This window comes from Hakea prostrata, chromosome 4 (assembly GCF_041222555.1).
Source record: "Hakea prostrata isolate BN-2017 chromosome 4, UWA_Hpros_2, whole genome shotgun sequence".
In the NCBI taxonomy this organism is placed as follows: domain Eukaryota; kingdom Viridiplantae; phylum Streptophyta; class Magnoliopsida; order Proteales; family Proteaceae; genus Hakea; species Hakea prostrata.
This window is the reverse complement of record NC_142603.1, coordinates 10,911,623-10,922,604: the sequence shown is the minus strand read 5'-3', so window position 1 is coordinate 10,922,604 and position 10,982 is coordinate 10,911,623. Positions and strand designations below refer to the sequence as shown.

Below are 10,982 nucleotides of genomic sequence, written 5' to 3'. Positions count from 1 at the left end.
ACAAGGACCAAACTGTCATACATGCAATAGACAGGGTCAGCCAGGGTAAGGGTTGGGTCAAGCCCAAAATGGATCACGTCTTCAAAATCCTTAGAACAGAAACACCAATAAAGCACTAACACCCACATAAGGGGACAAACACAAAAAAAAAAAATGTGGGTCTCATGTGTAGTGGAGTGAAGAGAAGTAAAGGAAATGAGTTTTGTAGAGAAGTGATAGTGGTGGGTCCTATTTTTTACTTTTCTTAATTTTTCTACAAAGTCTCACAAAATATGTGAAATTTTAAAATGGCTTGGGGTGGGAAAGTTGGGTTGCCACTATCTCCAGACAAGTCTCATTTTCCCACTCCAAGTAAAATCTACCATTTTGAGATTTAAGGGAAAAGTAAGAAATATATAATTTTTTCAAGAATTTTCCCACCTCACCTTTATTCCAGTAAACAAACGCAGCCCTAAGGATTTATGAAAAGAATACAGTGTTCTTCCAAATGCGAGATTGAAAAAAAGAAAAAAAAAGAAAGAAGAGGAAGTAGGAAAATACTTTTCCTTCAAAACTATAGCTCAGATTGATGAAGGCTCACGAGAGACAGGAAGACAGGTTTTGTCCCAGCTAATGATTTAGAATTGCACTTCTCACCTATGTCAAGTGTTTTAAAACTACTAACAATAGAGTCCAACTTGTGGCAAACCTACTTTGGTAAGTAAAACGCATTCATATAGTAAGTTGGGATTGACAATGAGCAAAGATAATTAACACCCTATCCCCTGCAAAGCTTAGACAATTAGCTCGCTAGGTATATATGTAGCTTAGAAGAAACTAAGGGCCTGTTTGGTTACATGAATCCAGAGATTTCAAACTCTTGGATTCATGAATCTGAGAATTGTACCCGTTTGGTTGTAAAAATCTCTAGATTCATGAATTCTATAGATTCACCTTTTTACACTAAAAACGTGAATCTGGAGATTTATGGGTAAGGGGTGAAATCCAGAGATTTCAAAAAAGCTATACATTTGCACATTCACAAAAATCATGTAGATCAAATAGTTTTTTAGGATGAATCCACAGATTTCATTCCACAACCAAACACTTAATTTTATAAATTATGACTCCATAGATTTGAAGTCTATAGATTTGAAATCTCTAGATATTTGAAATCTCCAGACTCATGTAACCAAATAGGGCCTAACTGAATTAGAAAATCAGAGTAACACTCTTGAGATCTTGATTAAAATAAAGATGTCCATAGATGTTTACTTTTCCTGTCATATCAAGAAAATACCAATTTGGTTACTTAGATATTCTTTGAGTTCGAGGAGAGACATTTTTACTAAACTAGACACTACTGTTTTTGTGAAAGAGTTTTGTTGTTGTTGAGGTCTTGGGTTAACTTATTTCATTCATGAAGTCAAGTCACTAGAGGATTACTACTAGAATTTAACTTAAAGCAGGAAATGGGTAATGCAGTCATGTTAGTGATGGGGTTGTTAAATATTTCTCACTTCGTCATCCATCACATCATCGACCACACTAGTGATCTAACAATCCTAATCAACCAAGAAAATTATGGAAGAGACGCCTCAACGAGAGTCGAACCTATAACTTCTTTACTAAGAGGTGTATTTCTTACTGCTAGAACAACTCTCTGTTGACAAATCTACAATCTACAATCAATAATTATTGCCTCTATTTAGTGTTAAAATTTGTTCACAATTATTAGATTATTAGGGAGACAAATAATTGCATGCATTGAATAGTATAAAAAAGAAAAGAAAGGGAAATATCCACCGTCCAATTACCAAAGTACCCAACATTTTAACCATTGCGAACAAAAATCTCCTTTTATCAAGTGACAAATTTACTGTTCTAGACTTCTAGCTTGGGACCGTGGAGACATATTCACCGTCCGATTTTAAATAGGATTGACACAAACTCACAGTTGAGTAAACTTCTCGATTCCCATCCAACCGTCAACATTAGATGTTATATCTCAAAAATATAGTGCCGTTAAAGGAGAACGAAATTAGAAAGTACGGTGTTTCCTAATGCAAGTTACTACGCTCCAATACTAGCCGTTAGGTTTGCAGGTTGCTTCGACCGTTGGTCAAGTGGTACGCTTCGCGCCACTCCAAAGACGGAAACACCTTCATGGACAAGAATAGCCCCCAGTGACCAGGACAAAGACAAGAATAACCTCTAATAAATAATTGCTCTCAATCGAATAACGGGGGTAGTTTAGACTTTATATGGGTAAATTTGTTAAAAATCACATTTCTGTGGTTTTTTGAACGTTGATATTCGAAATTTCAAATTCGAAAATTGAAATTTTTAGGATAAAAATAGAAACAACCATGGTGGTTACTTTTGTAATTTGAAAGAAAGACGTTGTTGACTTGTTTGCATCCTGTAGTTTCCAATTTTTACATCGCCGCCGACCGACACAACCACTCGTTTTCCGGTTAGTTTTCATTCGTGTAAGCCGTTCATTCTCAATCAAAATCTCATAGTTTATCTGTTCTGAGTATTGCATCAATCATCAATGGGGGCAAAATGCAGCAGGAAGGTAGGGGACGATCGTCCCGTGATTGATCTCGATACAGGGCAGTTGAGCTCAGTAGAATTTAAGCTCGATCGGGATTTGCACTCGTTCCATTCCATTTTGCGGAGGCAGAATAAGCGTGTGATCAACACTGTTGACTCAGGAGTGGAGGTTCGGGCTGTCTCACTGGATTCACTGAGAGATGTCACTGAGAACCTGCTTGCGATGGACCAGCAAGTCGTAAAAGTGATATTGGATTGTCCTGACGATATATTGAAGACAGCAGAGCTTTCAGAACTGGTGGAGCATTACTTTGACAACAGTTTGGAAACTCTAGGTTTCTGCACTTGCTTGGGGAAGTGTTTAAAGAAGGCTCGTGACAGCAAATTAATTCCCTGGGTAGGTGCGTTGCAAGAATTTGAAAAGCATGATGGGTTTAAAGAGAAGAAGTATATGGAGGAATTGAAAATCTTTAGGGATGCTGGATACCAATTCTGGAATGATTTCATCGAGCACTTTCAGATCGTTTGCCAGAATCAGTTGTTGATACTGAAGAAATTACAGAGTCAAACGAAAAAAGTTGATAAGAAGCTGAAATTTGCAAAGAGATGGAGGAAATTTTCAAAGTTTTTATTTTCGGCAACTTTTACTGCCATTGTTATTTCTGCTGTCGTAGCTGCTGTAATGGCAGCACCTCCAGTTGCTGCTGCCTTGACAGTTGCAACTACAATCCCAATAGGAGCAGCTGGGAAATGGTTTGACTCAATCTGGCAGAGCTACGAGGATGGACTGAAAGAACAGAAGCATGTGATGGACTCAATGCAGGTTGGGACACAGATTGCTATCAAGGACGTTGAGGGCTTGGAAATGAAGATCCTGGCTCTAATGGAGAATGCTGATTTTGCATTAAGGCAAGAGAAGTCAGTGAGGACTGGAGTGGAGGAGACGAAGAAGAAGTTGGAGAGTCTGATGAAAAGCGTAGAAGATTTGAGAGAACAAACTGACAGATGCAGCCAGGATGTAGGTAAGGCAAGGACAGTTGTTCTGCAGCAGATTATTAAGCATCCCGACAACTGATGAAACATGTTTGTATGTTCTGCTGACCACTGACTCTGTAATTTTCATTCTGTGTATGTTCTGCCTCAATTGGTAACTCCATGTCTTCGTTGGAATGGTTCCCCATTTGGTGGAGAATGTAAGAAGAAAGACTTGATAGTTAAAGTTCTTAGGTTAAATTTTCAACTTTTCATTGGGGGTGTTTTGTTCTTGGGGGAGGGGGTTTCACAAAGTTCTGGTCAACTATTGTTGGTCTTATTTGTTTGTATAAATGACACCCGATTGCAGATCACTGGTTATAAATTTATTTTTGTGATTTTCCTTTCAATAATGAAATTGTGGAGTAAAATTCACCCTCTGTGTGTGCGTGTACTAGACACTGATTCTCCATTATCAACGATTCAACGTCTTTGATTACCATCTTAATTATACAGTTTATACCTTGATTGCACCTTACTGTAGGATAAAATATCTGAGAGATTAGAGTTCTTTCAGACTATGGCAAAAATCTTGCACTCATAAAGCTTTAATGAACTAGCTCTGTGATATAAATTCTGACTACCTGGCGTGTGGATTCTGGTTGGCTCTTATTGAGTGCTTTTCTAAAGTTCAAGATGTATATCAAATTTAATAGATTGTGAATGTCTAGTCCACTAGCCACAGCTGCAGGCTTAGTTCAATGGTACGGGTTTGTTTTGGACCCTATTGCCATAGTCCGTGGCGTGGCCTCCAAAGTTCAGACTGTAAACTAGTCCCATCCAAGGTAGCTTTAAACAAGTTGTAAAGAGGGCCCCTTTTTATACTCTACAAATAGCTGGGTTCTTCCCCTGTTAGAATTTTCCTGCATAATTTATCGTTTTAGAGATCCTTTTACTGTGGTCAGAAGCTACTTTTCCTTGTCTCTGGGGTGGGATTGGGTATTGAGGCTCTGCCCTTCTCCTTCTTTGCTCTTATTGGCATATTGGGGTTCACCACTTTTTCAATGTCTGTAAAACTATTTACTGAATCCTTGCAATGGGACTTCTTCTAGCATCTATGATAGAATTTGTTTTGATTGATCAAGGCTTTCTATCTAGTTGGGGACATGTTTGATGATATAGTCTAGTTTCAGGCTTCTGACTCTCATTGTTGAAGGAGATTCAGCCAGTTCATAGATTGGATGAGTTTACACTAACAGATTCTTTGGAGGTTTTCACATGTCATTAGGTGCATCAGAGTTACTGCTTCTATAATGAACTGGTCATTTGATTGGAAGCCCAGGTCTGCTAATGACATTGGCAGATTGGCTGGCAAAACAGGGGTTAATACGTTAATTGAGAGTTTTGGGGGTTCTCTACCACTTGCAGATTAAGATAATCTTTTATGATGCTACTTTTCTGGAGATTACATGTTCAGGCCAGTCTGTCTCCTGGGTTTCCTATTTTCCTTCAGATCTCAGCTGCACAGGCCCCAATTTGGAATACTTGAATGTTATAAGGTGTCCAAAGACCAGGCATAAAACTTGAATGGAAGAGAAAACTATTATGTATGCCTCAATTTCTTGTACCTGACTCGATGTATTGTTCCATTCTCATATACTTTGGTGGTGAACTGAGTGACCTGCTTTCTGAGATCTGTAATGGGAGTGGAGGGCTTTAGCCTGTGGTATTGTTTTCTTATTACCCGTTTGGAGCACTGTTTATATGCCTTGTGTTTTGTAAACTAAGAGTTTTTGATTTAGGTCGTTTTGACTGTTACTGAAGGATATCCGTTGTTATCTTCCTCCATTACATAGTGAAATTTCTTCAGCTCACCTGTGGACATAGTACTTTGCTTGGTGTGTGAATCACATTTAAAATTCCGTATTGCCTTGTTTTGTTTCTGCATTTGTTTGTTATTTTTTGGGTGTATGTTCTAACGAAAAGTCCTGCAAAAGTGCCTTTTAGTAAGATGCCGCCCCTTTTCATTTTGTTTTCTTTTTTCATCACCCTCATGGGCAGTGAGGAAAAAAATTAAATGATATTGTTGAAGTTGTGACAAAGTTGGACAGAAGAAGCCAGCAACAAGAAGAAGAAGAGAGAAGATGTTGATAGACTCACAGAACAAGTGAGATAGGGAGGGAATCTACCATTTAGAAGGAGAAAATCCCCTACTGGTACCGATAAGATCTATACCAACTTAACTACTAAGGTTAACAATATATTAAATAGATCTAGAACAGAAACATAAAGACTAAAAAGTACCTCATGTTAGACAGTGTAGTCTTAAATTTAAAAAAAAAAAAAACCAACTGGAGTGTAGGAAATGAATGTGCGCATAGAAAAACTAGAACAGGAATCAACCATCAGATCCAGGCCTGAATAGATATAACTGTGATAAAAGCAATGGACTGCAACACAACAAACTACAAGAAAAATGTCTCCCAGTCCCAGCTCTGACAGAAGAACTGCAAAAAGGAGAAACTTCTACTTGCAGTAGCACACAAGCATATCAGCCACCACCAACAAGAATGGAGGAAAAAATGTCAATGAACGAAGAAATCAGGATAACAGTACGAGTGGCAGAAAATACTGAGAATCGGTGATAAACAATTCATTACTGTAGGCCAAAAATGTTAAAAATAATAGAAGAAACTGGAAAATAGTAGCAGGGAAAGATGAACAAATCACCACTATTTGCTTCAGATAAACACAGAGAGAGATCTCAAAAGAGAAGAATTCCAGGCATATAAGAAATCCATTATTACACATTTTAATAAGAAGACAAGTATATAATCTTCAATGACAAGATGGAGGCAGATTGAAAATAATCTATAAGAGAACCGATAAATAACTAAGATTGAAACTCACAGTGGCGGAGGAGAAACAGATGTTGAATGAGAAATGGCACAAGGCCTATTTTAGTTGTAAGCATGGAAGACACCATGTACGTTATTCTGCAATTCATGTAGCAGTTGCTCTCAGACGTCTTTCAGCAGAGCAACAGACACGACCGTTTTGGTGAGTATGAGTTATGCATTTCCTGTATTTTACCCTTTGTATAAATAAGTGGCAGAATAACGAGCTTACCAAATGACGTGTGCTCTACACATTGTGGGATTTTTATTTGCAGCAGCAGCTACATCTACAAAATATAATCGGGCAGGTGCAATTAAAATGGTGGGAGCTTATTAGTATTTATAAATCTTTCATTTTACATTATAAGATTCAATGTTGTGTGTTTGCAAATATCTTGGTTTTACTTATCTGAAGAAAATAAAATGTACTTTTCTCAACTGTTGTCTTTGTTGAAAAGTTACATTAATAATTTTAAGGCAAAAGATGATCAAAATGCCAGTTTTTCAGTATGCTGCAAAATTACTATAGAACACAATATCTTCAATAATACACACCCTTTCTCCATGACATGAAACACACTGTATAGGAGAACCTCTTCTGACATTTAAATATCATACTCATCAACATTGGTTCGGAAAATATAGTCTTCATTCTCCAACTCCTCATGAAGTAAACTAATTGATGGCATATCAATTCTCTGGTTGAAACTTTTACTGTCTGCTGATCTCCTCCCCTAGATCAATCAATGACAAATACAAATTCAAACCAAAAAATGTAAAAAAATAATAACTAAAGATTCTAATGAACTTTCAGCTTACATGAATATTAAATACAATTCTAACCACAATTGGAGTTTTATACCAACCTTCTTCAGGATGTAGAAGAAATAGTGGAATCCATCACCAAAAGTTTCCCATTCCATGGACCAAGTAAACTCTGGAGCTTCAAACAGTGGACGCCTGAAGTGTGGCTAATGGATGTACAAATTACAAGCAGAATGAGTAGATAATATAATACATAAGGGTATGGGAGAGGGGAACAGTATGGTTCATATGCTTTTTACCTGCCCAAAAGAAACTGAAATGAAAATCCCATTAGGTTTCAGAACCCTATGGACACCTTGAAGCATTGCTAAAACCTTAGTCACAGTTGTTGGTCGTGGGTTCCACGGGTCACCACTGTCCACGAACAATACATCCTTCAAGATTAAAATGTTCACATGCATGCCTCAATCAAAAGTTTAGATAGCATAACCAGCAAATGCAAGACAACCATGATTCTGAAAAGAAGAAGGAAGAAAATCCTTGCCCCATCTATGTTTACCATGGTTCCCTTTTCAACAACCATATCGAAGCACTCATTGCCAAAGGGCAGATCTAGCATGTCAGCCTCCACAACTTTAACGTCTAAGGTGATGGAAAACATGATGAATGGTAATGAGTTAGAAATTCCAATGACACAAACAGGGAAGTCACCAGACTTGCACTATTGCTCACCTCTTCAGTAATTAAAAGATAATTAGATTGCATTATTGTCAAGGTTAGTACTTCATTTGGAATTGATGAACTGAGTATTAACAGTAGTACTTCAAGTTTCTATTGGAGAAAGTCATTACAACATTTTTCTTTTCTTCTTTTTATTTTATTTTTTTAATTTAATCAAGACTAAGCAAATTCTCATCTTCAGGGTATCCTCAACAAGGTCATCAAAAAAACAATCCACAGGTAGAATGAAAAAATATTCTTTTTCTTCAAAAAGAAACTCAATAATGGGCATGGATCAGGACTAGGGCACATAGAAAGGGATTCTGCACATACCCAATGGCCACTGCATTAACAAAAATGAGCAGTTCACCAAAAACCCAAAAAGGACGCATAGCAAGGTTGAAGTGACTTTGTATTCTATGGAGGGGGAGGGGAATGTCTGGATATCTGATGTTTCAAAAAACAGCCATGCTATGGTTTCCTTCAAAAGATTTATCTTATTTTACAAAAGGTAACTTTTATATTCCATGTAACTCCTTGCAATAAGAAATTATTATTTGTGAATATTTTCGGTAATGCAAACTACTCACCATTGTATCCCTTGGCCAGTAACCGTTTCTGTGTCTTTTCCACAGCAACAGCTGAGATATCAATGCATGTTATTTCAGTAATCCCATCTTTGTATAGTTCTTCACACAACTGGGAGTTTCCACAGCCAAGCTCCAAGACCTTCATTTCAGTTGTTGCAACAAAAAGAATGTCACCATTAAAAAACATGGTTTAACAAAATTTCAAGTCAGAACAACAAGAAGATGCTAACTGAGAGCACACTTATACAATTGAACATAAGAGACAACCATATAAAAGTTGCATCATCCAACAAAAATATTTAATCATTCCAAATTAGTATAAGACCAGTTATGCAGGATCAGTTATCCGATGCAGAATTGATGACAAAAAATTCCTGTGGTTCGGATTGGTTTGTTAAACCTTGAACCAGTGTTCAGGTCGAGTTCTTTGTGAAGGATATTGTGGTTGTATTCTCCTCAAATTTCCAGATATTTTAGGAACCTAATATCCAGTGCGGAAGTGGGTCCCATTGACTTAATCAATTAATATTCCCTTCTAGATTAAGGAGTTATATCAGATAAGGAAATTCTCAAGCAGCTGGTTACAATTGGTGCTGGTTTTCCAGGTAAGCATAGGTTGTTTATTTGTTATTAAGCTTCTTAAACTATCACTGTTTTGTTATTAAATTAAGGAGTCTTCAGGTTCTATCCAGATATATTGCAACTTGCAAGGCTTCACAGCCCCATATGATTTGAGAAATTGAATACCGTCACTCTAGTCTGAAAATCTGCCACAAGCAGATTTATCTCAATTGATCTATATCAACCACAGCATAGGTATTCTTGACATAATCCAATACATGGTTTTATTCCAACCATTTATGAGAACGATCTCATTTGGATGTGGATTAATTTTTATTTGGATTTAGGCTTTTTTGTGCAATGAACAATGAGATTTCCAATAACTTCCATCAAGGTTGTATTCAAATAACCTAAAGTCTCAGATCTAACTTGGATAGTTTGGTTTCCCTTGCTAGACTCTGGAGGCTTAAGGAAGAGAAAAGTATAGACTTGATGTTATATATAAGCAATGCAAAGAATAAACATCTTCCTGCCAATGGCCCTTGGCTATAAACAATGGATCAGTTTATGAATTACGTGTCATGCTAAGGAGAGCCATGAACAATGTGACAATGATTTTGCTTCCTAGAGACGTTCTCATGCAGACAGATAGAACCATAAGGGAAACATTAATTTATAATTAGAGCAAGGAATCCAAACAAAAATTGAGAAATAAAAGTGAAGCAATAAGGATTGAACCAGGAGTTGTGGAAGTGCAGGAGTAGAGCACAATTAGTTCATCCATTCAAAAGATTCGAGGAAATATAGATTTGCAGCAAATTGCCACCATCAATACAGGAAAGAAAATTTTCAGTTGGCATCCAATTATTTATAATCTTCATAATATGACTGAAAACCAAGGTTGGCTCAATGGTTTCGAATTTTGGTCATGTATGTTCACCAGGAAACATATGGGATCATGTGCCCACATAGCAGGTAAGACAGAAATCATAACCCAATTCAAATGTTCATCTGTGGTCCTTGTTCTCCCCAACCCCGTCCCCTAAATTGTAAATGATTAGAGAACTTCCTAACATATTGAAGTATGTAATTATTATTGTTACGTTGTTCAATTGGTTGCATTGCAACAGTATGAGCACCATAATCCGCAGCAGAATCTATTCTCAATTGATCCAGACATTGGCATTCAAAGTTGATTACAACCTTCTTCAAAGGGAGGAGGGGCTGAAAGATTTTTCAAGAACACACAGACCCGTAAGGGTGGATACGTACAGAAGCATTAGGTTTCACATGTTTCTGAATGAGATGGCGAAAATGAGAATAATCCTTCAACCACTCGTAGTGCTCTTCGGATGAAAACCTCTCGTCCCTGGAAAAGAGGAGAGGGTAGACGTTCACATCAACCCAGTTTACCAATCATTGTTGCCAGTTGAGAAATCCAAAAGCAAGACCCAAAGAACAGAGTTTTCGCAAAATTGCAAAAGGAACTCACCAATAGTGAGTATCAAGGTAGGCCAAAACGCTCGACGGACCAACCTCGCCTTTCTTTGCCACGGCGGAACTTTGCTTAGCGGCCATGTGTGTTACCTGTCAGCCACTCTCGATCACGCCTGGTAGTTTCCACTTTCCACAACGAAGCCCTATAAATATCTTTTGAGTAAATTAGGGTTCAAATCGTCTGCATCAGTATCGGCCGGGTTTGGCCGTATCGGTGGTATCAGCCAAAAGAAATTCTATTTGAATTTTGCAGAGCAGGTGTTTCCTCTGGAGTTTGGATCCTCTACCTAAGAGGAAAAATTTCAAACAACCAAGTTTCTCAGATCAACTCAAGCTGGAATTTGATTTCCTGAAACTCACAATAATTTAAATTTGGTTGGTATCTTATGCTTTAATCCACCGATGTGAAACAGCAAGAAGGTGAATCCTGATGAAGAATATG

The 10,982-nt window shown here is 37.5% G+C and overlaps 2 protein-coding genes across 2 annotated transcripts; one reads left to right on the top strand and one right to left on the bottom strand.

Moving 5' to 3' along the window:
- Window positions 1–2,440: 2,440 nt before the first annotated feature.
- LOC149017832 (UPF0496 protein At4g34320-like) lies at window positions 2,441–3,613 on the top strand. The gene has a single exon (XM_089154420.1). The coding sequence runs from the start codon at window positions 2,537–2,539 to the stop codon at window positions 3,611–3,613; it is 1,077 nt and encodes a 358-aa protein (XP_089010546.1). The 5' UTR covers window positions 2,441–2,536.
- Window positions 3,614–6,708: 3,095 nt separating this feature from the next.
- LOC149017831 (S-adenosyl-L-methionine-dependent methyltransferases superfamily protein) lies at window positions 6,709–10,894 on the bottom strand. Its single transcript, XM_089152160.1, has 7 exons — window positions 10,536–10,894; window positions 10,316–10,412; window positions 8,483–8,621; window positions 7,732–7,814; window positions 7,472–7,606; window positions 7,274–7,378; window positions 6,709–7,141 (listed from the first exon to the last, which is right to left on the bottom strand). The coding sequence occupies exons 1-7, from the start codon at window positions 10,619–10,621 to the stop codon at window positions 7,013–7,015; spliced, it is 774 nt and encodes a 257-aa protein (XP_089008286.1). The 5' UTR covers window positions 10,622–10,894; the 3' UTR covers window positions 6,709–7,012.
- Window positions 10,895–10,982: the final 88 nt, after the last annotated feature.